Here is a 26,970-nt window from a genome sequence, read left to right as displayed (position 1 = left end):
CTAGAGGACCGGAGCGGTGTGGGTGGGGGCGTGTTCCGCGGTCCCTCGGAGCCGGCGCACGCCGCGCCCCGCCCCCTCGGCACGCAGGCTCCGCGCGAGCTCGCGCACGCGCGCGCGCGCACTTTTCAGAGCCTCACTCTGGCCAGCGGGGATCAACGGGCGGAGGCTGGGCTGCTGAAGTACGAGGGGCGGAGCCCGGGCCGCCACCGCCGCCGCCACCGCCGCCACCGCCGCCGCCGCCGCCGCCGCTGCCGCCAGAGAGGAGCATGTCTGCAACTCGAGCCAAGAAAGTGAAGATGGCCACCAAATCATGCCCCGAGTGCGACCAACAGGTGGGCGCCGGGGGCCGAGCACCGGGCACACGGGCCGGTGGGGCGGGTGCGCGCGGGCGGGCGTCCGTTGCCGGCGGCCGTTGGCTGTGGAGAGGCCGCCTTGCCGGGGTCCCAGCGGCTGAGCGTGTGGGCCGGCCCTCGAGCTCTGGCCACGATGGGAGCCCGGAACCGGCCGGGTAGAGCCGAGGGGTTGCGGGGGAAGCGCCCGGGGCCGCGGCCCGGCCGGTGCCCACCTGGCGGCGGTCAGACGGGCGAGTATCTTGCCCTGTGGCCAGCCGCGTGAGAGGGGGCGTGGGTTTATCGCGAGCTGACGGGGCGCCCTGTCCGGACCCTCCCCGAATCGCCTGTCCGGCTCCGGTGACAGCGGCAGGAGTGTGGGGCAGCAGCCCAAGTGGACGAGTCCGGTCCCTCAGCCCCCTCCTGCCCCGAAGAGAATGCCCGATGTGCCGACTCCGAGTCCGGGCTCCTGGCTCCGAAATCCGCCTTCTGCCAGGCAGGGTTGCTTTGTTCCCGTTTCAGATGTGTACGGTGGACCCCCAAAACTGTCCCCCCGCGACCTGGGCGGATGCTTAAATGTGACAGAAAGGCCCGCAGTGTAATAGTTTTAAGTTTTGGCGAAATATGGAGATTTTTTCTCTTAAATATAATTATTATATTTTTGACATAAATAATCGTGAATCCTTTCTGTACATTGTTTTAAATGGAACGTTATTGAATAACGCCCCCATTGAAGCCCTTCCTTTCTGAGCGCTCCTCACTTCCCCCTACCCGCCGCGGTATCCACTGTTAAAAATTTGGCATTTTCTGCTTCCAGATCTTCTAAAAAATATATATGTGGTTTTATGAATTTTAAATGACTGCGTTCTACACAGAATTAATGATGTCATAGCTGTAATTTAAAAAAATCTCATCTTACCATTTTAGTTTAAGGATGCCTCATTTTTTACTAGAATGATACAAGTTCCTCTAAACCTTATAATCTAATGAGTTAAGACTCTCTCAGTTAAAAGCATTAGTTAGGGCCCTATTTCACGCCAACATGCAGATCTGGGTGTGTTTATTTCTTTTCCACTGAGAGAATTTTTTAAAAATGATTACCTCTTCTCCCTTTTTCTTTCTTTCCTTTTTTTTTTTTTTTTAAATCAGGAGTAATTTGAAATGGCTGAAGACTTTTTTAATAAGCTGATTTTAGTGCATACTTTAAGGAGCAAGCTTAAAGGTTGATCAAATCTTTTAACAGAAAATGTTACATGTTTTATTCAGTATCTTTTATGGGCAATGATAGATATGCTCATCAGAGGAGAATTACGGTTTATTGATTGTATGAGTTTATTGAGTATGCATTCTAAAAACAATTTAGCCATGTTTTCCAAAACAGAGTTAAATTTCCTTTCTTTTTTTTTTACATTTTTGTTTGCGTTGGGTCTTTGTTGTTGCTCGTGGGGTTTCGAGTAGTTGCGACCAGCGGGGACTACTCGTCGTTGCGGTGCACGGGCTTCTTATTGCGGTGGCTTCCCTTGTTGTGGAGCATGGGCTCTAGGCGCGAGGGCTTCAGTAGTTGTGGCGCGAGGGCTTCAGTAGTTGTGGCGCGCGGGCTTCAGTAGTTGTGGCTCGCGAGCTCTAGAGCGCACGCTCAGTAGTTGTGGTGCGCGGGCTTAGTTGCTCCGCGGCATGTGGGATCTTCGCGGACCAGGGCTCGAACCTGTGTCCCCTGAATTGGCAGGCGGGTTCTTAACCACTGCGCCACCAGAGAAGTCCTAAATTTCCATTCTTACCATTAAACTAAATTTGTTAAATTCTGAAAAAGTTGGACTTTTCTATTTAAGTTTCCTTGTCGAAGATTATTTCAATATTTAAATCATTTCTGTTTGTTCCGTTTAATTGTGCAGAAGTATAAGGTTTACATGGTATGCATTATGCATTCCAGTTTCTGTAGGGCATCAGTTATTGCAAATCCTGACCTTGTTGTATTTGGCATACAGTAACCTTTTGGGGAAAATAACCTATTTTTAATATCCTCGTTAAAAAAAGAGGAAAGGATAATAAACTTGTAGGAGTCCCTGTAACTATTCAACAAAACGTGATCAGCATTTTATTTGGAAATATCACATTCTGTTTTGTTGTTACACACAAAACCTCCACTGCAGCTGCCATAACAAAATACCATAGATTGGGTGGCTCAAACAACAGTAATTTATTTTGTCACAGTTCTGGAGGCTGGAAGTCCCAAGATCCTGGCAGAAAAGAGAGCTTTCTGGTGTCTCTTCCAGGGACACTAATGCCATCGTGAGGACTCCACCCTCATGACCTCATCTAAACCTAATTATCTCATCTCCAAAGAATACTATCACGTTGGGGGGTTGGGGCTTCAACATACGAATTTGTTGCTGGGGTGTTTTTTGGGGGTGGGGACACAATTCATTCCATAACAGGCTACAACAACATAATTTAAAATGTTGATTTGTAGTGTTCTTTATTCTAAATACTTAAGAGAAGATAACATAACGTGGTGACTAATTCAAACTTTTGGTGATTCTTAAAAGCGATTTATCTTTTACTCAAAGTAACTCAGTTGAAGAAAATAATAGATTAATTTTAGTTTTCTAGTTATTTGAAAGTACAGGTTTCTTATAAATGAGAAAAAAATTATAATCCAGAAAGCCATTTTTAAAAAAAGCTTTAGAATACTGCTGTTATTCTGAGTTGCCTGATGAATATTAAATTAGAATTTAGATATAGTTTATAAACATAAATATAAAATCTTTAAAGTTTGAGATTGCCTCAGTTGAGTAGATTTACATAAGTTCTGTATATGTGTGTGTAAGTTTAAAAACAGGTACAGAGATCAGCAAACAAGAAAGACCTAGATTTTCAGTTGCTTTATTACATCCCCTTTTACATTCCCCCATTTGAAAATATAGTTCTGAAACATCTAAACCACAATACTTTTCATTTTCAACGGGTTTCACATCCACTAACTCAAGTTACTGAGCCATTTTGAGTGTAGTAGTAGTCAGGATTCTTATTTTTCTGGGATCTCTGGTGTATGTTTCTGATTTTGCTTTTTTTTTTTTTTTCTTTATTACATCAGCTTTTTCCCCCTTTTAGGAAAGAATGTTAAGAAATTTTATGTGACATTTAGCAAATATGTCTGCTGTACGTATCTTTGATGCTCTTAGCAACAAAGAGTATAGATGGATTCTCTGTAATGTGGTTATTTTTGAGCTTTTTAAAGTCAGTGAAACAATATAGGGTCAGGATTTTGTTTTTTGCAGTTGTTTTTTAAGCCTGTCTTACTTGTAAAACATGCCTACAATCTCAATACCTATTTTTCAAGGAATAAATTGATTCACAAGCCATCAGTAAACAACACTTCAAATTTTTTTTCTTGCATTTTAAAATCCTGAAAGTATAGCATTAGAACTTTCATTACTGTTGTCTTTGGCATTACAACTGAAATTTCATGGAAGTTTAGGTGTTTGTTTAAAATCCAAATTATACAATAATTTAAAGAGATTAATATAACTGAAGTTGTCTACCTCATTTAATAATTCTTTTTACAGGATCTGTATTGTGGTGGTGGTTAGTTGGGTTTTTTTCAGGGTTGGTGTGAGGGGAAGGAACTTTACATTTTCAAAAGGACCTTAGGGTGACTTAGCTCAGGCGCATGAATGTTCCTTGAGCATAAGACACTTTCATTAAGGGATGTAGATCAGCCTGTCAATTGAATTAGTCATCCCAAAGCCGAATGTACATTTCTCATCTAACTGTAGCACTCTGTTAATTCTGGACATGGATTGGTATAATTTTTTTGTGTATCAGACAATTAAATTTCAATTTGTTGAGTTTCAATAGCTGAAAGAAAATGGTTGTTGAGTAGCAAAGGGTATGTTGAATAAGAACATCACGTTCTGTGTTTTTTTGGGTAGCATTAACTTAAAACAATTTATACTGCCGTGGATGCCGTAAATGATGTGTTTAAGTATAAAGGAAATGAGTCAGTACCTTTGAGCTTGGTTTCTCTGAAGATGTGAAATTTTTAAAATGACAAAACATACCTATTTTAGGCAGATTTTACACTATTAAGAAATGTAACATTACATTTTCTGTCGTGGTTTGGAAGAATCTCATTACATTCTTGATAAAGCAAGCTGTTAGACATACCTGGAGTTTGATTATTTTTATAGATTCATTGTTATTTTTCATAAATACAAACTAGAATTCTTTGTTCAGTATTTTTATGCAAAGAAAAGGAATTCTGCCAAAATTCTGATTTAGCTTATTTAGATCACATATTTATATTCTAGAACATGAGGCATTCTCTACATAAATGGATGAAAACTTTATAGTAGTGATTAAACTTTTACATAAGCAGAACAGTGGGCAAATGGAACTTATCTTACAAAGGGAATTGTAATTACTATTCTGTGAGTACTTTTTGTTGAGATTAATTTCTGGTTTTCAGTGAATGTGCCCTGAGTCCAAGGATCATTAAGATTAATATTAGTGGAACAATTGTGGAGGGAAAGCTAAAGCTTTTTTCAATGATTTTCAATAACATTTGGCTTTATAAATTTATTTATTTATTATTTATTTTTGGCTGTGTTGGGTCTTCGTTGCTGCACGCGGGCTTTCTCTAGCTGCGGTGAGCAGGGGCTACTCTTCATTGTGGTGTGTCGGCTTCTCATTGCGGTGGCTTCTCTTGTTGCAGAGCACGGGCTTTAGGCGCTCGGGCTTCAGTAGTTGTGGCACATGGGCTCAGTAGTTGTGGCTTGTGGGCTCTAGAGCACAAGCTCAGTAGTTGTGGCGCATGGGCTTAGTTGCTCCATGGCATGTGGGATCTTCCCAGACCAGGGCTCAAACCCATGTCCTCTGCATTGGCAGGCGGATTCTTAACCACTGCGCCACCAGGGAAGTCCCTAACATTTGGCTTTAGAAAGATATTGACAGACTTGAAATGGAGAAAGGAGACACTTGTAAAAATAGTTTACAGATTTATAAACAGAAGCCTGAAGAGCTTGTGTTTTATCCAACGTCCTTCCTGGAGCTGAGACTGTAAGGTACTATGTCTTAACTCCTGCTTTGTCCCACATTCTCTTTTGTTTGTACAACACTTTTGCCCCTCAAACTGGTTGTTGTAAACTTTTTTTTTTTTTTCTATTGGTAGTAATCGGCATCTTACCCGCTCATGTTGGAACCTGGGTTGTTTTCAGTTCTTTACCCTTTTGAAATGTCTTGTAGATCTACCTTCTCTCCATTTCCATTCTCACTATTCCAGTGGGGCCCTCATAATGTAATGCTGGGATTACTTTAATGATTTCCCAATCATGCCCCCCTTTCCAATTTATTCTGTATAAACTACTTTCAAACTAATATTTTAGGAAATGCTACCTTTTTTCCCATATATTTTCCTTGGCTCTGACCCTATTGTGGTTTTCTGTTGTTCACTCACATCAGCACATGTTTATCATGCATTTGCTACATTCATGATTATTGTAGTGCGTTAGTAGAATGTGAAGATTTAGAGGACACAATACCCATCTCATAATTTGTTGTCAGGAGGTGGGGTTTAAATAAATCCATGATTCCTACTTCAAGTAATTTATCATTCAGTTTAGGAGAGTACATAAACACTGAGAAGTTTAAGAACAGAAAAATTGTAATAATAAATTGCTTCTTTTTTTTGTCTACAGGTTCCTGTTGCATGTAAATCATGTCCCTGTGGTTACATATTTATTAGCAGAAAACTTTTAAATGCAAAACACCCAGAAAAATCACCATCTTCTACAGGTAATTGTAAGAGTTTACCACATTTTTAGCTTTTTGATGTAGAAATTTAAAATTAATTTTTGTGAATTTACTATTCAATTTTTGTTGAAGTTAACAATTAAAGTCTATTGAAGTATTTGTTTGGTTTTTAGTAGCTATTGGAAATCAGCTTATGACATTAGTATGCCGTTCATTCTATTTAAATGTTAACTCCCTTGTAATGCTGATAAAGCTTGTAACAATTTTCTATTTTTTATTTTTGGAGGATGGAGAGCCATTGAAGGGTTTTAAGCAAGGGAGTGACCTAATCTGATGTTTTTAAAAAAATTTTAAATGTTTACTAAAGGTATAATTGACTTCCAATAAATTGTACATATTTAAAGTGTATGTTTGATAAGTTTTGTCATGTGTTTACACCAATCAGTCACCACAGTCAAGATAATGAACATGTCCATCATTCCCATAAGCTTTCTAGTTCCCCTTTGTAATCTTTCCATCTTGTTTCCCACTCCCCCAGATAACCACCGATCTGCTTTCTGTCACTATTTTAGAACTTTACATTATACAAGTGGAATCATACAGTATGCAATCTTTATTGCCTGACTTCTTTCACTGAGCGTAATTTAAGATTCGGCCATATTGTTGTGTATATCAATAAGAATTCATTCCTTTTTATTGCTTAATAGTATTCTTTGTGTGGATATGCCACAATTTGTTTATCTGTTTACTGCTTGATGGACATTTTGGTTTTTCCTCTCATAGTGCTGGTACAATGTGTAACAACTTTAAAGTAGGTTTGTTTTTTTTTTTAAACTGGTGACTGAAAAAATATAACCTGATTTTGGTGTGAATATAATTTTTAGATACATTGGTTATTTTTTGTAATTCCCTGATATAGAATATCTAAAAAAATTTTTGTTTGAATTTTACCTTCCCATTAATATAAACAAATTGGATTTGTTCAGCAGATATATTTATTAAAAAATGAAATTTTGTTATTTGTTCTTTGATAAAGTCAGAACTTTGTATGTTCATGATCCCCAAATAAGAGTAGATTGATTGCAAGTGTATATATGAGCATCTGCTGTATGCTAGGCACTGTTCTAAGCCTTGGGCCTAAAGTAATGAATGAATTTACTATCAAGGCAGGTTCACTGCTGTCATGGAGCTTAATGCATTCTTGTGGGCAGGAAATAGAGAACAGATAAACAGGGAGAATATCAACTTGTGAATAAACGCCTTGTAAGAAATTAAAATAGAGTGCTGAGGTGTGTGACTGGAAGGCTAATTTTGATTGAGTGGTTGGAAGCTTCTCTGAGAGGTGACATTTTAGGCTGAGGCTGAATAGGAACAGGGGGGTAGTAGCCATGATAAGATCAGGAAGAAGACCATTCTTTTTTTTTTTTTTTGAAATTCACGTTCTTTTATTTATTTATTTATGACTGTGTTGAGTCTTCGTTTCTGTGCGAGGGCCTTCTCCAGTTGCGGCAAGTGGGGACCACTCTTCATCGCGGTGCGCGGGCCTCTCACCACCGCGGCCTCTCCTGTTGCGGAGCACAGGCTCCAGACGCGCAGGCTCAGTAATTGTGGCTCACGGGCCCAGTTGCTCCGTGGCATGTGGGATCTTCCCAGACCAGGGCTCGAACCCGTGTCCCCTGCATCGGCAGGCAGATTCTCAACCACTGCGCCACCAGGGAAGCCCAGGAAGAAGACCATTCTTGACAGATGAAATAGCAAATGCAAAAATTTTAAGGTTGTTAAAAGTTTGGTATATTTTAGGAACAAAAAGGCCAGCATGGTTGCAGTGTAGACAGTAAAACCAGGAGAATGTTCGATATGAGGCAAGAGGGATAAGCAGGGACCAGATTATTTATTTAAGGCTTTGTAAACTAGAGTAAGATTTTGGTTTTTATTCTTACGGTGTGAGGAGAAACTATCCCTGGGATGTGCGATGAGGTGAGGGGAGGGTGGCGTGCTCTGATTTGCCTTTTAGAAAGATCATTCTGACTTCTGTCTAGAGAATAGTTTGTGGGGTTACAAGGTGGAAGTGAGCTTTTGCAGTATGTTAACTGAGTGAGGATGCCGAGTTAGGCAAAGAATGGTTATAGTAGGAGGTGATTCAAGAATTACTTATATTTATGTCTGTGAGAGGTCTGTTTATCCTAGGTCTGTGGAGAGATGGGAGAAAAGCAGTTTTAATTCCATTTCTGCCTCTGAGTTTGCTCCCTTTCAACATGGTAATGGACTTACTATTAATTCATTAGTTCTTAAAGGCTGTTGCTGGATTGGTTATATAGGAGTCATCCAGAGAACTGTTAAAAATCAATTCCTGGTTCTTGTTTCCTAAGAGTGTGATTTGGGTATGGGAACCTTGGAATGATTCATTCAGTAGATTTGCTGGGGTGGCATGTCAACTCAGTTCCGAGGCTCCAAAATGAATAAGACATGGTCCATGCTATTAGTGGGACAATTGTGTTTATTAGTTTTTCACTCAACAAATATTTTTGAGACCCTTCTATATACCAACAATTCAGGTGAGAAATGAGGTAAGGAAGAAATGTAAATGAGGACAGAGAAAAGGGACAGATGCTACAAGTGTTAAGAATTTAGAATCATTTGAAGGAGAGGGAAGACTTTAGAATGACTCCCAGATTTCTGATGGATTTTACTGGTTAGAAAGGGAAGATAAAAGGGAAGACAAGTTTTGAGGGAAAGATGAAGAAACTATGTTTGGATATAGTTGTGAAATATCATCCGTGTGGATTTTTTTTTTTCCCCAGTTGGACATACAGTCTGAAGCTCAGGGAATAGCCTCAGCCGGAGAGAAAGGTTTTGAATCATCATGGTTGTTGATATCATGGAAGTGGATGAGCTAGTTCTATAGAGTCTATAGGGTAGGAAGAGGAAGCAGGTTCAGGGACTGAACTTTAAGGGTAGAAGTGGGTAGGGAGGTCATGTCAACTGAGAAGAAATGTCAGCCGCAGGAGAACAGCCAACAGAGAGTGGTGTTACATAAGTCAGTGTGATGAGTGAGAAGCAGTTCATTATTATTTTACGTTTGGAGTTTCCTAAGGTTCTGTTGTTTAATAAGAGTAGACTTGAGACCTTGAAGTGAAGATGAAACATTGAAGCCTAGAAATCCTAGGGAGGAGGAAGAAGAACCAGCAAAAGAAACAAAGAATAGAAAGGACAGAGAAATATCAGGGATAGACTGTGCTGTAGAACCAAAGGAGGAAAGGGTTTTAAGAAGGATTAAGAGTACTCAAAGCCTGGAAATCAGTTTGGTATAGTACAGACGTGTACTATATGTTGTTATATATTATACGGAAGATCTGGCTTCAGATTCAGATTCCAGTTTGGTCACTCTCTAACAGGTTAATTAAGCTCCAGGGGCAGCTGCTGTTTACTTGTGTTTATGTAGATTTATAGTACCAACCTTAGAGGATTGAAGTGTAGATGAAGTGCATATGAAAATGTCTAACATAAAGAAAGCTTGGTATGTTATAGGTACTCAATAAATACTAATTTTTACAATTAAATTTCTTTTTTTAAATTTTTTCTGGCTGCATTGGGTCTTCGTTGCTGCACATGACCTTTGTCTAGTTGCAGCGAGCGGGAGCTACTTTTCGTTGCAGTGCGCGGACTTCTCATTGCGGTGGCTTCTCGTTGCGGAACATGGGCTCTAGGCGCGCGGGCTTCAGTAGTTGTGGCATGTAGGCTCAGTAGTTGCGGCATGCAGGCTCAGTAGTTGCAGCATGCAGGCCCTAGAGTGCAGGCTCAGTAGTTGTGGCGCATGGGCTTAGTTGCTCCATGGCACATGGGATCTTCCCGGACCAGGGCTCGAACCCGTGTCCCCTGCATTGGCAGGCGGATTCTTAACCACTGCACAACCAGGGAAGTCCCCAGGGAAGACTTTTATTTGCATAATTAAACATTTAAAACAAAAAAGAAACATCTTTAAAGCTCAGATTGCACTTATCTTAAAATCAAAGCTATAAAAGATTATTTGAAATTTCAGTGGGTTGAAACCTCTTATTTAATTATTCTAACTTTGTGTGACATGCAGGAGGAAAATAATCTGTTAAGTCATAGATTTATCTAGATTTGAAATGTTGAAATATCACATTTTGCAAATATACTAATCATCTTGATATCTTCATAACATACATGAAAATAGGGAGGTGGGACGCTAGAACAATATAGAACTTTGCTAGCTGAAAATATAGATAAATAAAATCTATTATGGAAATTAATTTTAAATTGTAAAAATATATTAATTTCGGTGAGAGGAAAAGATGAGTGTTACAAATAAAGCTGTATTAATGCTCAGTGTTTTGTACAAGTGCATAGAACCTCAAGGCAATTAATTATTCTTTGATACCTTTCTAAATGCGTTAGGAATGTAGTATTGTTTCTTTTATCCTTTTTAGGGGGTCAATATTAAATGGAGATAAATTTTTTAAAATTGACTATGTTGTTCATGTAGGATTTCATTTCTAAATTGAATGGTTGACTGAGAGTTTAAAAAGTAGCCTTGAGGTTGAGTCTTCATCTGTCAATTTGAAGAAATTTTAAAAAAAAGAAATTAAAGGAAATACTGTATTTCCTAAAATTGAAAGTATCTGTACTGTGGCCTAAACCTTCAGTACTGTAGTAGTAATCTATTCAGATATTTGGTCAGTCACCAAATACTGACAGAAGCAGTTTTTGGTGAGAACAAACTCAGTTCGTTCCAAATCTTTAAATTTGGTTTTCCAAATGGGTGTTCTGGGTGGTTTAGTGGCATCAAGGGTGCTATTTTGTATTTAATAACAATGGATATACCTTTAAAAATTTTTAATTATAAAAACTGTAAAGAAAAAGTAAACTGAAAATCTAACTGAGATACTAGTTTATAAAAGACTTCCTCTAAAGATAAGAAAAAGATTTAAAATGGTAAGAATTTTGAATAGCTTATTAGTATTTAACTGTTAATTTCTCAGTGAGTATACGCTTTGGGTTAAGCTTTGTCAAATAAATAGCAAAATTAAATAAATTCCATTTTTTATTGGGGGAAGGAAAAAGGGATAAAAATATTAAACATAATTTTTAAATTATTCTCTAACAGGGAAAGGCTGATAAATAAGCAAAGTCTATAAATGACATACTCACTTTTGTAGTTAAGGAAGAAAAATGGAGAAATGATTATCACCAGTACCTTTTAGAAACCCAAAATGATTGAACATTAATCAGTAGTAAGTGATCCTCAACTCTGAATTACTTGACAGTGAAGATTTGGTTTTGTTATTTCAGAAAACATTGTTCCTTACATGCTAATCACTTAAAATTGCTGTACATTCATATATGGAACATAGCTTTTATTTTGCCTTTTGATGAAAAAATACATACCTTCATCTCTGTGCCTTTTTTTAAAGTTCTTAATCATATAGTTTATATAATGGTATCTATATTCATCTTTAAAAGACATTTTTCATAGAATCCTCTGATTTCTTCTAATCAAGACTGATTTTAGGTCTGCTGCACAGCTGTCATGCTAAAATTTCTTTCCATTGTACTATAAGGATAATCCTACTTTTTTTCTTTCTTTTTTTTTTTTTTAAAGATATTTTGATGTGGACCATTTTTAAAGTCTTGAATTTGTTACAGTATTGCTTCTGTTTTGTATTTTGGTTTTTTGGCCACCAGGCATGTGGGATCTTAGCTCCCTGACCAGGGATCGAACCTGCACCCCCTGCTTTGGAAGGTGAAGTCTTAACCACTGGGCCGCCAGGGAAGTCCCCTACTTTTTCTTTTTTTTTTTTTTAATTAATTTTATTTATTTATTTATTTACTTATTTGGCTGTGTTGGGTCTTTGTAGCTGTGCATGGGCTTTCTCTAGTTGCGGTGAGCGAGGGCTACTCTTCATTGCGGTGTGTCGGCTTCTCATTGCGGTGTGTCGGCTTCTCATTGCGGTGGCTTCTCTTGTTGCAGAGCACAGGCTCTAGGCGTGTCTCAGAGCACAGACCAGGGCTCAAACCCGCGTCGCCTGCATTGGCAGGCAGATTCTTAAACACTGCACCACCAAGGAAGTCCCAAAATTTTGTATTTTAATCATTTTAAGTTGTACGGTTCAGTGGCATTAAGTACATTCATATCATGTGCTTAATCATCACCACTGTCTATTTCCAGAACTCTTTTCATCTTCCCAAACTGAAACTCCGTACACATAAAACAATAACTCCCCATTTTCCTCCTACTCCCTGCCCCCATCATGCCCCAGGCCACTACTATTCTTTCTGTGCCTGTGAACTTGAATTTGACTACTGTAGTTACCTTGTATAAGTGTAGTCATGCAATATTTGTCTTTTTGTGTCGGGTTTCACTTAGTATAATGCCTTCACCCACGCTGTGACGTGTCAGAATTTCCTTCCTGAATAATATTCGATTGTATGTACTTACTACATTTTGTTCATGCATTGATGGACACTTGAGTTGCTTTCACCTTTTGGCTATTGTGAAAAATGCTGCTGTGAACATGGGTGTACAAATATCTGTTCAGTTCCCTGCTTTCATTTCTTTTGAATATATACCCAGAAGGGGAAATGCTGAGTCAGGTAGTAATTCTGTTTAATTTCCTGAGGAGTCGCCATATTGTTTGCACTATTTTTCATTACCACCAGCAATGCACAACGATTCCAATTTCTCTACATCCTCATCAACACTTGTTATTTTATGTGCTTTTCATAATAGCCATACTAATGGGTATGAAGTGGTGTCTTGTTGTGATTTTAATTTGCATTTCCCTAATGAGTAGTGATGTTGAACATCTTTTCATGTGTTTATTGGCTATTTGTCTATCTTTGGAGAAATGTCTGTTCAAGTTCTTTGTCCATTTTTTGTTGTTGTTAAATTGTGGAAGTTCTTTTTATTCTGGATGTTAATCCCTTATCTGATATATTTTTGCAAATATTTTCTTCCATTCCATGAGTTGCTTTTCTACTCTGTTGATAGTGTCCTTTGACATACAGAAGTTTTTAATTTTGATGAAATCCAAGTTGTCTATTTTTTCTTTCGTTGTCGGTACTTTTGGTGTCATATCCAAGAAATCATTGACAAATCCACTGTCTTGAAGTTTTTCCCTAAGCATTTTATAGTTTTAGTTGTTATATTTAGATCTTCAATACATTTTGAGTTAATTCTTGTATATCGGGGTCCCCAATCCCCGGGCCGTGGACCGCTACCAGTCCGCGGCCTGTTAGGAACCGGACTGCAAAGTAGGAGGTGAGTGGTGGGCGAGCGAGCAAAGCTTCTTCTGCCGCTCTCCATCACTCGCATTACCTCCTGAACCGTCCCCCCTGCCCTGCCCCTTCCCCCCCCGCCGGGGGGGGGGAAATATTGGCTTCCAGGAAACCAGTCCCTAGTACCAAAAAGGTTGGGGACTGCTGTTGTATATGGTATAAGATAAGGGTCCAGTTTCATTTTTTTGCCTGTGGATATCCAGTTTTCCCAATTACCACTTGTTGAAAGTACTGTTTTTTCATGGCTACTGTTATTGAAAATCATTTGACCATATATTCGAGGATTTATTTCTGGGCTATTTTATTCTATTGGTCTGTATGTCTCTGGTAAGGCAGTACTACATTTTTTTGATTACTGTAGTTTTGTTAGAAAAGTTTTGAAATCAAGAAGTGTGATTCTCTGTTCTTTTCCAAGATTGTTTTGTCTGTTTGGGGTCCATTGAGATTCCATATGATTTTAGGATGGAGTTTTCTATTTCTGCAAAAAAATCTTAATGATATAATACTCTCTGAAGGTATGCTTTGAAATGTTGGAAGATTTTTTTGTTTTCCTGAACTACCTTTGTTCCTCATGTTTTTGTTTTTGTTTTGTTTTTGGCCTTGACCAGGGATTTAACCCGGGCCACGGCAGTGAAAGCCCAGAATCCTAACCACTAGGCCACTAGGGAACTCCCTGTTCCTCATGTTTTATCTTGCTCCTTCTCTCTCTCACACTTTTTATTTTCTTCAAATAGCTGGTAATCCTTAATTGCCTGTTGATATTTATAAATGAAGATCTTGGTTTATCAGTGTAGATAACTTGCATGAATATCCTACACTGTTTTGAAAGTCTATTTTGACATTTCTTTAGTGTACAATTGGAAGCAGCTTATTGGCAGGCTTTTAGATGTAAATTAGGTGAGCTGGGGGATGCTGTTGAAATCCATGATTGCCAAAATAAGGAAGGCTTCATTCTGGGACAGAATGTGAAATCCTTTATAGTATTTCATTTTTATGAGGAACTGCCTTTTTTGTTTGTTTGTTTCTTCTTTCTATGTTGTGGAGGTTCAAAGTCCCCTTGAACAACGCTTGGTTCCCAAGAGCTTTACATCTTTATGTGTTACTTTTGTATACATAGGCCCAACTGTTCTGCAGTAGTTCTAGTTATTCTGATGATCACCCTGTGGCCTGCTGTTCCTTACTGTACTTTTTGTCCTGTCCTGGGAGTATCTTTGGGAAGAACAGCGATCCCTTCTATAGGAGATATCTCTTATTCTTATTTTGAATTTTAGTTTCTTCTATTCTGGTTACTTAGAATCTGTCAGCTTGCCAGTTTGCTGAAATTCTGTAATTTCAGATCGTTAATAGCACCCTTTTCTGTTTCAAGCACTGCAGATTTATTTTCCTTTTTCCCTTTACCTTTTTACCCATGTTTGTTCTCATTTCAGTAGGATTTTTGAGAAGATAATGAAATAAATCATGTGTTCAGTCTGATTTTATTTATTCAGCACCACTTAACATGTGTAGGTAATGTCCTAGGTTCTGTGAATGAGACAGGCAAAAGCATCCCAACTTTCATAGAACTTATATTTCGAAGGGGGAGACATATTGAACATATAAATAAATGTAGTAGTAGTAGTAGTAGTAGTAGTAGAAGTAGAAGTAGAAGTAGTAGTAGAAGAAAATTATAGAAGGACTATAGTAGTAGTAGTAGAAGAAGATTATAGAAAGTAACTTGGGCTGGGAGACTCAGAGGGGCGACCTATAAATTGACATCTGAAGGAAATAAATAAAGCCTGTCTCATGAAGAGCCTTGGGAAGAAAGCTCTAGGCAGAAGCATTAGCAAATGTAGAGACTCAAGGGGAGGAAGGAACTTGTTTTATTAAAAGGAAGGCATGTCTGGAGAGTACCGAACAAAATGGCTAGTGGTATGAGATTAGATGGGTGAGAGGCAAATGTCAGGTCTTATAGGGGGACTTACAGTCTTTGGTCGGGAAATTTGACTTTCTTTTAAATAAAGTGAAAAGCTAATGAAAGGTTTTAGAAAGGAAGCTTATTTATACAGTCTTTTTTTTTTTTTAACATAATTTTGGCAGCTATTTAGGGAATGTGTTCGATTTGGATGTTGCCCATAGAAGTGGGAGAAATGAAGAAATTGTGGATGTATTTTGCACGGAGTACCTATGGACTTCTGTGATGATAGAAGAAACAAGCTGAGTCACAAATGACTACAAGTTATTTGGCTTTTGCAACTGGTTGGTGCTATTTACTAGTATAATGAAGGTTGGAGGAAGGAAAATCAAGAGTTATTTTTTGGCGCATCTGAAATGCTTGTGAGTCATACAAGTGAAGCTGTCAGGTAGGCAGTCTAGAGCTTTGGGAAGAAGTCAGAGCTGAACGTATAAATTTTGGAACCATTATAACAATAGTTTTTAATGTTTTGGGTCCATGGTTTATCTGGGCTCAGGACAGAGTCCTAAGACTTTAATATTAGAGATGGAAAAGAACCTGCAGGGAGGAGAAGACAGCAGAGGCGATAAAGAGGAATGGCTGGTGAGATGGGAAATTTGCAGAACCTGAAAATCAAGTAAAAAATTAATTTCAAGGAAAAGAGTAGTCCTCTGTTGAATTTTTGAGAGATGGTATTAAGATGATTAAAGAGAGGTGTCTATTAGATTTGCTGACAGAGGTTTTTGTCCTTCTTGATGATCATTTTCATTGAGTTGGGAGCTATACTGGAATGAATTGATGGGTGAATGGGAGGTGAGAAACTGAAGGCAGAAAGTACAGATACTTCTTTTTTGAGAAGTTGGCTATGAAGAAGTTTGCAGAGATGGGTGGGTAGCTGAAGGAACAAACTTAAATTCAGTGTTAAACTCTAAAAGACATACTGTAAAAAGCTTTACCTGTTACTATTTCTTTCAACTTTTTTCTTTTTGAGAAATTCTAAGCATACCCTGTCCCATCCACATCCACGCCTTCTCTTGTATATTATTTTAAAGCAAATTTCATATAATTTCAATTATAAATATTTCATTACATGTTTCTAAAAGACAGACCTTGGGACTTCCCTGGCGGTCCAGTGGTTAAGACTCCATGCCTCCAATGCAGGGGGCATGGGTTTGATCCCTGGTCAGGGAACTAGGATCCCATATGCCATGCGGTGCAACCAAAAAGAAATAAAATTAAAAATTAAAAAAATTAAAATAAAAGATAGACCTTTAAAAACTTAAGCACAATAAAAAATTAACAATAATTCCGTAATATCAAATATCCAACTGGTGTTGAAATTTTCAGGTTTCTCATAAATGGTTTTTAAAAACAGATTCCAAATAAGGTCCACACATTGCATATGACTGATATCTTTTTTGGCTCTCTCTTTATCTATTATTTTCTCTTTTATTCCTTGCAAATTATATGTTAAACTATCACTTGTCCATTTGGATTTACTGTTTGTGTCTCCGTGGTGTATGTTAACACATTCTTTGAATGATTTCTCTTTTTCTTATAAATTGTAATTTGGATACAAGGGCTTGATGAGATTTGATTTTTTTTTTTTTTTGGCAAGACTACTTAGGTAGGTATTCTATAAGGAGGCACAAAGTCTACTTATCTCTGTTTTTGTGATGTTAGCAGCTGTTGATGTTTACATTTAGTTCATTTCAAGTTGAAAATGGTGATACTCTTATTCCTTCTTCAGTTTTTTAGCCACAGTGATTCTAAAATGAGAAATTGCTCTTCATCTACCCTTTTGTTACCAGTGAGTGGTACAGTTTGAATAGAAAAAGCAGGGTACATGCTTTATTCTTTTCCTTTATTTCACTTTTCAAAATAGTGAGTTGGTTCTTTAGGTGTTTCAGTCTATTATAGTTATTATTTTTATTGATGCTCAAATTATAATGGTCAGCAGGAGCCTCTTCAAGTTAGCCCTTGAGTGCTTTAACAAGATGCTGATGATCTTAGATAACTTTCTTACAGTCTGGAATAACTAAATATTCTTGCATTATCTGGTATATGTTAATCTGAGACCTGGAATTAACTAATTCTCCAAGGATATGGTATTTGGAAATAACTTTTAATATTTTACTTAAATTTATTTTATTTTATAGTAGCCTATTAAGCGTACTTAATTTATATAGCCTTTTATTTCATTTTATTTTTAATTTATTTACTCTATTTATTTATTTTTGGCTGCATTGGGTCTTTGCTGCTGTGCGCGGTCTTTCTCTAGTTGTGGCCAGTGGGGGCTACTCTCAGTTGCAGTGTGCAGGCTTCTCATTGCTGTGGCGTCTCTTGTGGAGCACGGGCTCTAGGTGCGTGGGCTTCAACAGTTGTGGTAGGTGGGCTCAGTAGTTGTGGCTTGTGGGCTCTAGAGTGCAGGCTCAGTAGTTGTGGTGCACGGGCTTAGTTGCTCCACGGCATGTGGGATCTTCCCAGACCAGGGCTCAAACCCATGTCCCCTGCATTGGCAGGCGGCTTCTTAACCACTGTGCCACCAGGGAAGCCCTATATAGCCTTTTAAATTGTTCTCTTTAGTTCTTGGGATATGAATTTTCTTATATGTTTTGCCCTTTTACCACCATGGTTTTAGGCATTTGGGGAATTTTCTTTCTTTCTTTTGAATTCAGGTACGTATTAAATCAATTTAAAAAAAATTGTTGTTTGTCTTATCCAACCTTTTGATCTGTTTGGAGTGAGAGGGGTGGCTCCTTGCATTAATTAAATCACCATGTTGAGTAAAGTTCCCCTATTGCTATTTATTTGGGATAAACATGCTCTTAGAATGTCAGAAATGACCTCATCTGTGGATAAAGTGATAACTGCTTACTTCCCTAGTGTTTTAATGTTTTCCCTAGATATTTTCTGTTTGGTTTTTACTGGGAACTTTAATATAAATATTATGGCTAAGGTCAGTTTTGCTTCTGTGTATTTGACATATTTCAATCTGTAATTTGGGTAGGGGGAAAAAAGGAATGGAATATTTATTTTCCTTTTGTAATACTTCACCATTTTTAACTTGGATACAGAGAGAAGGAAAAAGGTTGCTGTGGAATTGTGTGAACTTGTAGGGGCTGAAATTAAAAGTATCAAATAAAGAAACTTGTCTTCCGTTATAAGATTCCTACTACCTCATGTGTTAGTGTGGATCTGAATTCTTTTGAATTTCTTTTTTTCCTGCATAGGTGTGAGGGACATATAGATGTTATGGTTGTAGTTTTATAAAATATGCCAGGCAGCAAACTCTAGTGCTATTTAGAAAAAAAAAGAAGAAAGCAATGAGAACATGGGCAAACAGTTCTTGCTAAGCCCTAAAATATATCACTTTTATTCATCCATACAGAAAACAAGCATGAGGCCAAGAGGAGGCGAACAGAGAGAGTTAGGCGAGAGAAGATAAATTCTACAGTAAATAAGGATTTAGAAAACAGAAAGAGGTCTCGAAGTAACAGCCATTCAGATCATATCAGACGAGGAAGAGGAAGACCTAAAAGTGCATCTGCCAAAAAACATGAGGAAGAAAGAGGTATGAGTAAATCCAAGCAGTTGTTGTTTTTTTTTCAGGTATTAAAGTTTTCTAACATCTAAATTAGATAGTAGTGAAGAAAGTGTTTGGTAGGCATTGAACTCCTAGACTTAAAATTCCAACTCATATTTTCGTTTGTAAAAACATTTCCCTACAGGTAGATGCTTGTTTTAAAAAAGTCATATAAATTTAATTCTTATTGGAAAATTAAAGGCTTAAATTAGGTAAAATTCACCTTGCTATAAACTGATGATAGTAAAGTTCAGAGATAATTTGTGTATGACATCCTGGATAAGTCTGTTAAAATAGTTATACTTTTTTAAAGATAAATCTGAATTCTGTTAAGACTTATTTCAAACTATTATACTGTGAGTTTTAAAATTTTGCTATCAAGTGTTCTTCAGTATGAATTTTTAAATTACTCCTATTCTGTTTCCTATTCTGAGGCAGCTTTTGGATAGTAAGGTGAATTCTTCTTGGTCTAAAACATATTCATATTCTCCTTATAGATTTTCTCTTTTCTTCTGATAAGTAGTGTGTCTACCAATAACTTGTTTGTAACCATCAACTAAAACTTCTCGTTTTTTTTGATTTATACATCTTTTAAAAAACCTTTTATTGTGGAAAATTTAAAAGATTACACAAAAGTAAAAAGAATAGTATAATGCACCCTATATGCCCATGAATATCCTTTAAAAAGTGGGACTTTCAAGCCAGTAATTAAAGAAAAAAAGAGATAGTTGCTTTTTATAATTCTTTAAAAATCTCTCTCAAGTAAATCAACTATACTTCAATTAAAAATATATAACAATGTTGTTAGACACCACAAAAACCTCTATTAAAATAATTTCTTCAGTGAAATGTGTTTATAACTTCTTATGTTATTTGTGAGTTATGCTTTGCTTTTTCAGGTATTCAGTCTTAGGTATTCAAATATAAATGTATTTTAGACATTGAGAATTTTTTACCTGATCACCATTTCTCTCTGCTTTGTGTGCTTCTATTTGAATAAAAGTACTACTGTTAGGGAAAATAACTTCACTGGTACAGCTTTTATCAAAGTTAAAGATTTTTTTAATACTGTATGGCTAAAGGACTAAGGTTTATAATGTCTTTGACTGTATTCTGTGCTTCTATACTCCTTAATTTCTTTGGGTAGTTTTACTGCTTTTTCTCTTTCTTTCTATTATGCTGATCTTCCAGAGAGTTTGAGTTGTTTTCTCAACTTGAGGGTGCTTCTTTAACAATGGGATGATCAGAAAATATATGCTAAAGACTGTTACAGAATGAAAACTAGGTAAAGAAAAGTCAACAGAGGGGCTTCCCTGGTGGCACAGTGGTTAAGAATCTGCCTGCTGGTGTAGGGGACACGGGTTCGAGCCCTGGTCTGGGAAGATCCCACATGCCACGGAACAACAAAGCCCGTGCGCCACAACTACTGAGCCTGCGCTCTAGAGCCCACAAGCTGCATCTACTGAGCCCCGCGTGCCACAACTACTGAAGCCTGTGCACCTAGAGCCCGTGCTCTACAACAAGAGAAGCCACCGCAATGAGAAGCCCACGCACTGCAACGAAGAGTAGCACCCACTCGCCACAATTAGAGAAAGCGCAAGCACAGCAACGAAGACCCAATGCAGCCAAAAAATAAAATAAATAAATTAAAAAAAAAGTAAACGGAGAAAAAAGAAAAGAGGGAAATACTGCTTGGCCCAGAAAACAGAACATTCTTTACCGTTGAAGTACAGGGAATATAAACCAAAGAATGGAAAAGGAATGCTTCTGGTCAGAGGAGATGAGAGAATAGATAATGACAGTACTTTATTTGGGGGAACGAAGGCTCTGTAGTTGTGGTAGGACTCTATATATGCAGGTTTGGATCTTTTATTTCATGTTAACTTGAAAAAAGCATTTATTTGGGTATAAATTGTTTTCAGGTAATTTTAGTTTATTATAGGAAAGTTTTAAGAAAGCTATTTCTAGAGTAAGATATACTTTTAATACAAACAGGGAGGACCTCAAAGGAATTTTTGTATAATAAAATAGAATCTTTTAATGTAGGCCAGAGGCAAGGGCAGTCAGCAAACTTTTTCTGTAAAGAGCCAGATAATAAATATTTTAGCCTTCGTGGGCTATACGGTCTCTGTCATAGCTAGTCTGCTCTGTCGTTGTGTCTGGAAAGCAGCCATAGGGAATACGTAAATGAATGGGCATGGCTGTGTTCCAGTAAGACTTTGTAAAAACAGGTGGGAGGCCAGATTTTGCCAATTGTATTTTACCAATTTTGCAGGCTGTATTTTACAAACCCTTAAGGCAGACCATGTTTTCTAAATATAATACTGATAGAAAATATGAACTTTTGAAATGTCTATATATTTTAGAATAGACTTCTTTGATATGCTTCTTAGTGTTAAGTAGCTACTTAAATTCAGTATTTATTGATTCCCAGCTCATAGGGCACTTGAAGAATTTGAAGCAAGCTTTACCTTTATTCTAATAAGGAAAACCTGACAGTGTGTCTAAAAGCACATTTTTAATTGGCTTTACTGTTTTCTATGTTTTGAAAAAAATAGGAAGAAGAAGGAATGAAAAGGAAATCTTTTTAGACATCTAGATAACAACATTATCATAAAAGCCAACCATTAAACTTAACAGTTTTGGATGGTTTAAAATAAGTCTTTATTTTATATGTGGGGGGTATGATTATTCTGGATATTAGTAAAGTAGGAGTGACATTTTGACTGATTGAAATATATTGGGCAATTCTGAATACCTTATTAATGAACATAGAGAGTTAATGTAGACTTCACGTTAAAGATGGTGGATTGAATAAACACATCTAGCTCTGCACCCTCCCCAAATCCTAGTAAAATGACAGGGATGAAAGGGATTTTTTTTTAAAGGGCCAAGTCCCACAAGGACAAGGAGTGGGAGAAGCAGCAAAATTCTGGAAAGTGGTAACTTCTTTAGCAGACCCAAGAAACCCAAATCGTAAACTCCTTTGAGGAAAGCTGAGAAAGAAACTGATTTTTGTTTCACGTCTGCCTAAGGTCAGGAATTTTTACCTCAGTTATGTCTGGAAGTGTAGAGGTGAAGGTGAGGCTAAAAACAAGATTATTTGAACTCTGTGTTTTAATAGCCTGCTAGGGCTCTTTACCCTGACCTCCCTTCCCTGCAAGTTTATCCTTTGAAAGGGAAAACAGAGTCTCTGGTCTAGGAAACACCAGGCATCATTGAGGGCAGGAGTACCAAATTAAGATGAGGAAGATTAGGTGAAAATTTGAGATGGTAAATACTGAGTTCTCCAGTCAGGCTTTCACAAAGGAATAAAAAAATAACTTGGATATGATAAGTTTTTGCAGGGAGAAGAAAAAAATTAAGACTACCATTAATATTCTTTGTAAGAGAAGATATGGTATTCATGAAAGAAGAACAAGATGATGTTTAAAAGGAATTGCAGATGTCAAAAAAGTACTTGGAAAATGAACTTTAAAATGAGAATCTCAAAATATATATATATGTATGTATATGTCTATATGATTTGCAGAAATGTAAAACTTTAACAGAAGGCTTACAGACAAAATTGATGAAATGTACCAGAATGTATAGCAATAGGAAAAGAGATGAAAAAATGAATAAGAAACATAAGAAATTTAGAGGACCAGTTTGAGGTCAACATCTGTAAATAACTGATGTTGCAGAAGAAGAACATAGAAGATGAAGTAGATGGGAAGTCATCAGTGAAATAATTCAAGTAGTTTTCCCAAACAGGAAGGACACTGAGTTTCCATATTGAAATGCCTCACCAAATTCCCAGACCAATGGATGGTTAAAACTAGATATTATGCCAAAGCATATCATCATAAATCATATCTCTCTGGTTAAAGGGAAGGTCCTTCAAGTGTTCAGAGAAAATAATCAAAGTGGTACAGTGGCATACTACCCAGCAAGGAACAAACTACTCATGTATGAGCAACATCAGTGAATTTCAAAAACATGTTGAATGAAAGAAGCTAGACACAAAACAGTACATACTATACCATGCCACTTATATGAAGTTCAAGAACAGGCAAAATAAATCTATGGTGGTAGAACAATGGTTGCTGGTGCGGTGGGGAGGGATTGACTGGAGAGGAGCATGAGGGATTTTCTGTATCTTGATTGTGGTATGGGTCATCCAGTTGTACACTTATGATCTGTATATTTAACTGTAGTAAATTTAGCAATAACTTAAAAAATAACTGTAAAAAGTGGTATAGGGTTTTCTTAACAGTGACACCAGTAGTTGGAAGACAGTATTTTGCCTTTAAAATACTAAGAGGAAATATTCAAGTCTTAACTCAATCATGCTATTAACTAGTGTGAAGAAAGACTAAAGACACTTTCTGATATTCAGGGTCTCAAAAAATTTGCTACCCATACTCCCTTTCTCAGGAGGCTACTGCAAGATATGTGGCATCAATGAAGAAGTAAACCAAGAAAGTATCCTGGACCTACGACACGGGGTCCAACTCAAGAGAGAGATGAGGAGAATCTCCAGCATGATGTTGACAAGAGATCTCCAGATGATAATTGTGCAATAGGCCTAGAAAGCAACCATTTCACATTGGAGCATAGAATTTCTTCAAGAAGATAAGATTGATATGTGTAAACATTCTGAAAGATTTATCCAACTAGGAGAGAGTTTGGGTTCAATTAGTAATGAAAACTAAGCAAATGAAAAAAGAGAATCCCTTCAGTGAAAACAGTGTACAGGAAAAGTGAAATCATTTACACAGTGAATAATGTAAACACAATATTGATCTCATCAAAATGGTAATATAACTATAATGGGAAGATGTGATAAGAAGAGTATGGTGGGGGCAAGAGACAGAAAACAATAAATCCTAATATTTCATGGTGGAAAGTCAATTAATCATGCCTAAAACCAAAAATCCAAGCTGTTGCATCAGGTAAATTTGTTACTTAGGTAAAAACCAAAAGGAATACCTGGAAAAGTAGTTTTATTTGAAGAGTAGGAAATGTGCGTGAGGGGAGGAGGACTTCTGTTTTTTTTGTAACACGTTTTGTAAAAATAATTTGACTCTAAACTATATTCATGTTTAACTTTGATTAAAAAGTCAATGCAAAACAAAAAACGAGACAAAAGTGGAATCATAGTAGAGCCTGAAAAAATCATTTGGGAGAATATACACAAAAGATGTTAATCGTGATTTTAGCTGGCTCATGAGATAATAGGTGATTTTTCTTTTTTCTTTTTCTGTATTTTTCAAAGTTTCTACCATGGACTTGGATTACATTTGTAATCAGGTGGGGAAAAGTAGAAATAAATGTTGGTTATTCATATTTTCCATAGCAGGGCTAAGGTGAAGAACTTAATATATTCATAAAGGCACCATTGATGTTCAGAAGGGACCATATTTAGGGTGAGGAAATTCATTTTGATTGAAACAGCTCATGCTAGTGAGGAGAAAGAAATATTTGAGATTCTTACAGAAATGATATTGATATTAGACTGTGTGTATAGAAATATATACAGTCTCCATTTAGTCTTAGAATTGAGTTCTTGACATTTTAGTAACCCCTTTGTGTAATTTTAAAATTTCAGTTCAGTAGCATAATACTTTATAACATTTAGTGTATGTTGTAGTATAATGTATTATATTTATTGTCATTTAAAGGAATACTTGAAAACTTTAAATTAAAAAAAATACTGCATCTACTGCCTTTATATTAAAATCTTTCCCTTTTTCTTTTAACAGAGAAACAGGAAAAGGAAATTGACATCTATGCTAACCTCTCTGATGAAAAGGCTTTCGTGTTTTCAGTCGCCTTGGCAGAAATAAATAGAAAAATTATTAATCAAAGACTTATTCTCTGATATTTGTCTGCAAAATGTGTTGAAACTTTCTTCAGGATTACATCAGCAAATTCTCAAACAGTTATGAACTCCCAGGAGCATTCTGACTGCATCAATAAGGGCCATTGATTGTTTTTTTTTTTCTTTATCATTTAGCCTGTGGCACACTTTGGGAGCAAAGCTGCAGGCTTGGACTGTTCTGGGATTTCCTTGTTTACCAAGGAGTATTGTCAGTGTTTTGTGTTTGGGATGTAGTGTTTTAACCCCCCCACCCCCCACCCCCCCTGCTGAAAAAAAGAAAAAAAGCTGGATGGCTTTTACAGGATTAAGGGGTAGGGTTGGGAGTGGAAGTAAGAAAACTAGAGAAATAAAATGATAGTTTGCAGATTTGACACCAGAGATGCAATATTTTAAATACTTTGAAAAAGAGTGACTTTTAAAAATATATATTTCAGATTTTCAGCACTAACATTGCATATTTGCAGTTCATTTAGTAAATTGGCAATTGATATTTTATTGAATGGGGAATTAATAATATAAACTGTAAATTTTGTCTTAAATTGATTTTTTCTTGGCCTTTATTTTTATAACTTAAGGTATGAGTTATATTTTAGAAGCTACTTTCTAGTTTGGAAGTTTGGGTGCTATATGAAGAAAAACATTTAAGGATATATCATACTTCAGATATAAACTCCTTGTTTTCTTGAATGTAATTTATTTATTAATTAAAAAAAATACTTTTTTGCTCTCAAGATGGTGCCTGTTAACCTAAACATAAAATATATTTATTACATGCAAAATATTTCTTAGATAGCCACTTTGAAGCAGTAATGTTCTTTCTGAATGGATGTTCATTTATACATCCTGAAAATTATTTAAATTGTTACTTAACCTCACTCTGGAGGAAAAAAATAAACCTTAATATTGAAACTAATAGATTAAATAGTTTGGTATAAGCTTTTTGTTCTAGTGAAGTTTGTGAACTGTATTTAAATTATTAATTTTCTAGTGTTAAATGATAATTGTTTATAGTTGATTTGTTTTATACTAAATGCTTTTGCATTTTTGTATATCGATTTAATGCTTAACATATTCAAACTTGATAATGACTTCCCTTATTTTAAGTCGACTGTGGCCTCCCCCTCCCCCCCCCATCTGTTTGGCAGTCCTAAAGCCTTATTAGGGAATGTAGGCAGCAGTTAGACTTAGTCCTTACTTAAGAGAACTTTCCTTTCAATTTCAACAACAGCATTGTCAGCTTCAGAGTGCATCTCCCATTACCTCCCAGAAGAAAAGAGGTTTACCTTTTTTTCTACTTTATTTAAATGGTAGCCAGCAGAGGGAGCTTAAGAGGTTCTCTAGGTAGGGTGTAGGATTTTCCTAAAAATTCCTTTTCCCTCAATCCCCATATTTACCTGCAAGTATTACTACAATTATCTTGTATGCATTTTAAAGCCCTAGTAATAAAGTTTATTCCCAGAAATGTTAATGTGATTTTATCTATGAAATATAAGAAAACTTTAAATTTTGAGAAAAAAACTTAAGATTAATATCTAAAAATGCTTATGAACTTAATACAGGCATACCTCCAAGATATTGTGGGTTCAGATCCAGACCCCTGCAATAAAGCAAATATTGCAGTAAAGCAAGTCACATGAATTTTTTGGTTTCCCAGTGCATATAAATGTTATGTTTATACTGTACTGTAGTTTTTTCAGTGTGCAATAACAGTATGTCTTTAAAAAATGTATATACCTTAATTTAAAAAATACTTAATTGCTAAAAACTGCCACCCATCATGTGAACCTTCAGCGAGTCATAATCTTTGCTGGTGGAGGGTCTTACATTGATGTTGATGCTGCTGACTGATCAGGGTGAAGGCTGGGGTGGCCGTGGCAATTTCTAAAAGTAAGACAACAATGAAGTCTGCCTCAGCGACTGGCTCTTGCTTTCATAAATGATTTCTCGGTAGCATGTGCTGCTGTTTGATACCATTTTACCCATAGTAGGACTTTCAAAATTGGAGTCAGTCCTCTCAAACCCTGCCCTGCTTTATCAACTAAGTTTATGTAATATTCTGAGTCCTGTGTTGTGATTTCAACAGTCTTCACAGCATCTTCACTAGGGGTAGAGTCCGTCTCAAGAAACCACTTTCTTTACTCATTCATACAAAGCATCTGTTAAAGTTAGATCATGAGATTGCAGCAATTTAGTCAGATCTTTAGCCTCC

The 26,970-nt window shown here is 36.9% G+C and overlaps 1 protein-coding gene across 1 annotated transcript; it reads left to right on the top strand.

Moving 5' to 3' along the window:
- Positions 1–192: 192 nt before the first annotated feature.
- On the top strand, positions 193–26,385 carry C19H16orf87 (chromosome 19 C16orf87 homolog). Its single transcript, XM_059905081.1, has 4 exons — positions 193–332; positions 6,026–6,122; positions 18,701–18,883; positions 24,643–26,385. The coding sequence occupies exons 1-4, from the start codon at positions 267–269 to the stop codon at positions 24,759–24,761; spliced, it is 465 nt and encodes a 154-aa protein (XP_059761064.1). The 5' UTR covers positions 193–266; the 3' UTR covers positions 24,762–26,385.
- The last annotated feature ends 585 nt before the right edge of the window (positions 26,386–26,970 follow it).

The sequence above is a fragment of the Balaenoptera ricei genome, chromosome 19, assembly GCF_028023285.1.
Source record: "Balaenoptera ricei isolate mBalRic1 chromosome 19, mBalRic1.hap2, whole genome shotgun sequence".
Lineage (NCBI taxonomy): Eukaryota > Metazoa > Chordata > Mammalia > Artiodactyla > Balaenopteridae > Balaenoptera > Balaenoptera ricei.
The sequence above is the reverse complement of the archived record's forward strand: the minus strand, read 5'-3'. Positions and strand labels throughout refer to the sequence as shown.

What these genes read in the sequence shown, in the direction of transcription:
- C19H16orf87 (XM_059905081.1), top strand. Translation starts at nt 267, where the DNA reads ATGTCTGCAACTCGAGCCAAGAAAGTGAAGATGGCCACCAAATCATGC. An exon ending in AAAATCACCATCTTCTACAG is followed by an intron (nt 6,123 to 18,700) that starts GTAATTGTAAGA and finishes TCATCCATACAG; the next exon opens with AAAACAAGCATGAGGCCAAG. An exon ending in AAAACATGAGGAAGAAAGAG is followed by an intron (nt 18,884 to 24,642) that starts GTATGAGTAAAT and finishes TTCTTTTAACAG; the next exon opens with AGAAACAGGAAAAGGAAATT.